At 36.6% G+C, this 2,500-nt stretch overlaps 1 protein-coding gene across 3 annotated transcripts in view; it reads right to left on the reverse strand.

Moving 5' to 3' along the window:
- The window catches only part of LOC125043452, a 74,000-nt gene that overhangs the window by 23,407 nt on the left and 48,093 nt on the right, over positions 1–2,500 (reverse strand). For all 3 annotated transcript variants that reach the window (XM_047639520.1, XM_047639521.1, XM_047639522.1), the window contains one exon: positions 1,359–1,501. In XM_047639520.1, coding sequence (XP_047495476.1) covers positions 1,359–1,501 — 143 coding nt within the window. The remainder of the gene's footprint in view (positions 1–1,358; positions 1,502–2,500) is intronic.

The following is a 2,500-nucleotide window of genomic DNA, read 5'->3' on the forward strand; positions in this document are numbered from 1 at the left end:
CTCTCTCTCTCTCACACACACACACACACACACACACACACGCACGCACGCACGCACACACACACACACGCACACACACACCCACACGCACTCACGCACACACACACACACACACACACACACACACACACACACACACACACACACACACACACACACACACACACACACACACACACACACACATACACACACCCACACGCACTCACGCACACACACACACACACACACACACACACACACCACACGCACTCACGCACACACACACACACACACACACACACACACACACACACACACACACACACACACACACACACACACACACACACACACACACACACACACGTACACAGGCACACGTACACACATTCGCACATTATGACACCACAATCAACATCCAACAACTTTGTTATGGAAAGATATCAAAGACACAGTCTCATTATCAGTGATCTTATTATTCAGCAAGATAAGAATCACGTGAAAAGTTTACTGAAAAGAATAGAAAGAAATAAAGAAAAACAAAAACAAAAAACAAACAAACAAACGAACTAGGTATTTCGGAAATCTGCAGTCATAAAACTGTCAGCCATTTGATGTCTGTCTGTCTGATCTACATGACCGACTTCCAGTTAGAGCAACAGGCGATAACATGACACAAACGCTATAAACAAACATGACATGTTATCGTAATTGAAATGTACGTAACAAAGCACAATAGAAAGATATGCGTATCAGACTCAGTAACCGATAACGCATGCATTAAATGTTTTGTTAATTTAAACTTTTATCTATAAGCGTCGACATGTTCACGTTGGTACACTACCGTCATGAAATAGCGTGCATTAACACAATATTGCTGTTATAAATGAAACTTTGAATTAACAAAACATGTCATTAACACACAGACAGGCGATTTTTCCGAGAAGGCTTTTGGTCACTTATACCCTCAAGTTATGTGGTTAATAAAGAAAACCTAAAAACATCTATAAACTTAGTAACTGAGGGAGGTAAATCTTTTTGTAAAAAGTGAATGATAAAAACTTAAAGCAATCATACAGTAAATAGTATTTCATGATTGATGAAGCAATCAAAAAGGGAATAGCGTATATTTGATGAAGCATTTCTAAACTAAATATTTGAGAGAGATAAAAGAAAAATGAATGATACAAATCCAATAAAACAACCATGAAGAGAATTTAATATAAATGCGAAACAAAATATCCCCCTCAAAAAGTAAATCAATAAACGAATAAATAAATAAAAAAGAAAAAGAAAACAAAACGCAAAAAAGTAAAAAAAAAAAAAAAAAACGCAAAAAAAAAAAAAAAAAAGGAAAAAAACTTAGTGCCTCTTACCGACTTATCTCCCAGCTGACTGACGGTGCACGGCAGATACGCCACAGTGTCTTGATGCACCGTGATGTTCCGGGGCTGCGGCGAGGGGAAGTAGGGGCCCATGTAGAGTCCAGTGCCAGCGCCAGCAGGGGTCAACGCGCAAGCTGCAGGGAGACAGGTGGTTGACATAGGTTTGGTTGACATATGTTTGGTTGACATATGTTTGGGTGACATGTGTTTGGTTGACATATGTTTGGTTGACATATGTTTGGGTGACATATGTTTGGGTGACATATGTTTGGTTGACATATGTTTGGGTGATATATGTTTGGTTGACATATGTTTGGGTGACATATGTTTGGTTGACATATGTTTGGGTGATATATGTTTGGTTGACATATGTTTGGGTGACATATGTTTGGGTGACATATGTTTGGTTGACATATGTTTGGGTGATATATGTTTGGGTGACATATGTTAGGTTGACATATGCTTGGCTGACATATACTTGGATGATATATGCTTGGTTGACATATGCTTGGTGACCAATGTTTGGTTGACATATTCGTGGTTTATATATGCTTGGTTTATCTATGTTAGGTTGACCTATGTTTAGTTGACCTATGTTTGGTTGACCTATATTTGATTGACCTATGTTTGGTTGACCTATGTTTGGTTGACCTATGTTTGGTAGACCTATGTTTGGTTGACATATGCTTGGTTGACATACGCTTGGGTGAGGACACGTCTCTGATTAAGCTGATGTGAATAAAAATGATTCATGTAACTTTGATATTAGGTGTTTATATATGCGGGTAAACAAAAGTGGTAATTCTATAGTATATTTGCTTCAATTAAGGCGTGAACAAAAATGTAAATTTTGTAATGCATTTTTTTTATTAAACATAGTTGGAAATGAATTGTGTTTTTTTTTTGTTTTATAGATGTGTAATCAAAAAATGTAAATTGTTTAGTTTGGTGTATACAAAAAGGTAGATTATATAATGAACTTGTTTCTGTAAATGTGCGATCAAAAATGGTGATTACATAGTGAAGCTGCAAAAAAACGAAAAAAAAAAAAAACGAAAAAAAAAAAAACGTTGAAATTAAACAGCCCATTTCAATCTGCATGTATTTGAAAAAAAAAAGAAATAGAAACTATG

The sequence above is a fragment of the Penaeus chinensis genome, chromosome 34, assembly GCF_019202785.1.
Source record: "Penaeus chinensis breed Huanghai No. 1 chromosome 34, ASM1920278v2, whole genome shotgun sequence".
Lineage (NCBI taxonomy): Eukaryota > Metazoa > Arthropoda > Malacostraca > Decapoda > Penaeidae > Penaeus > Penaeus chinensis.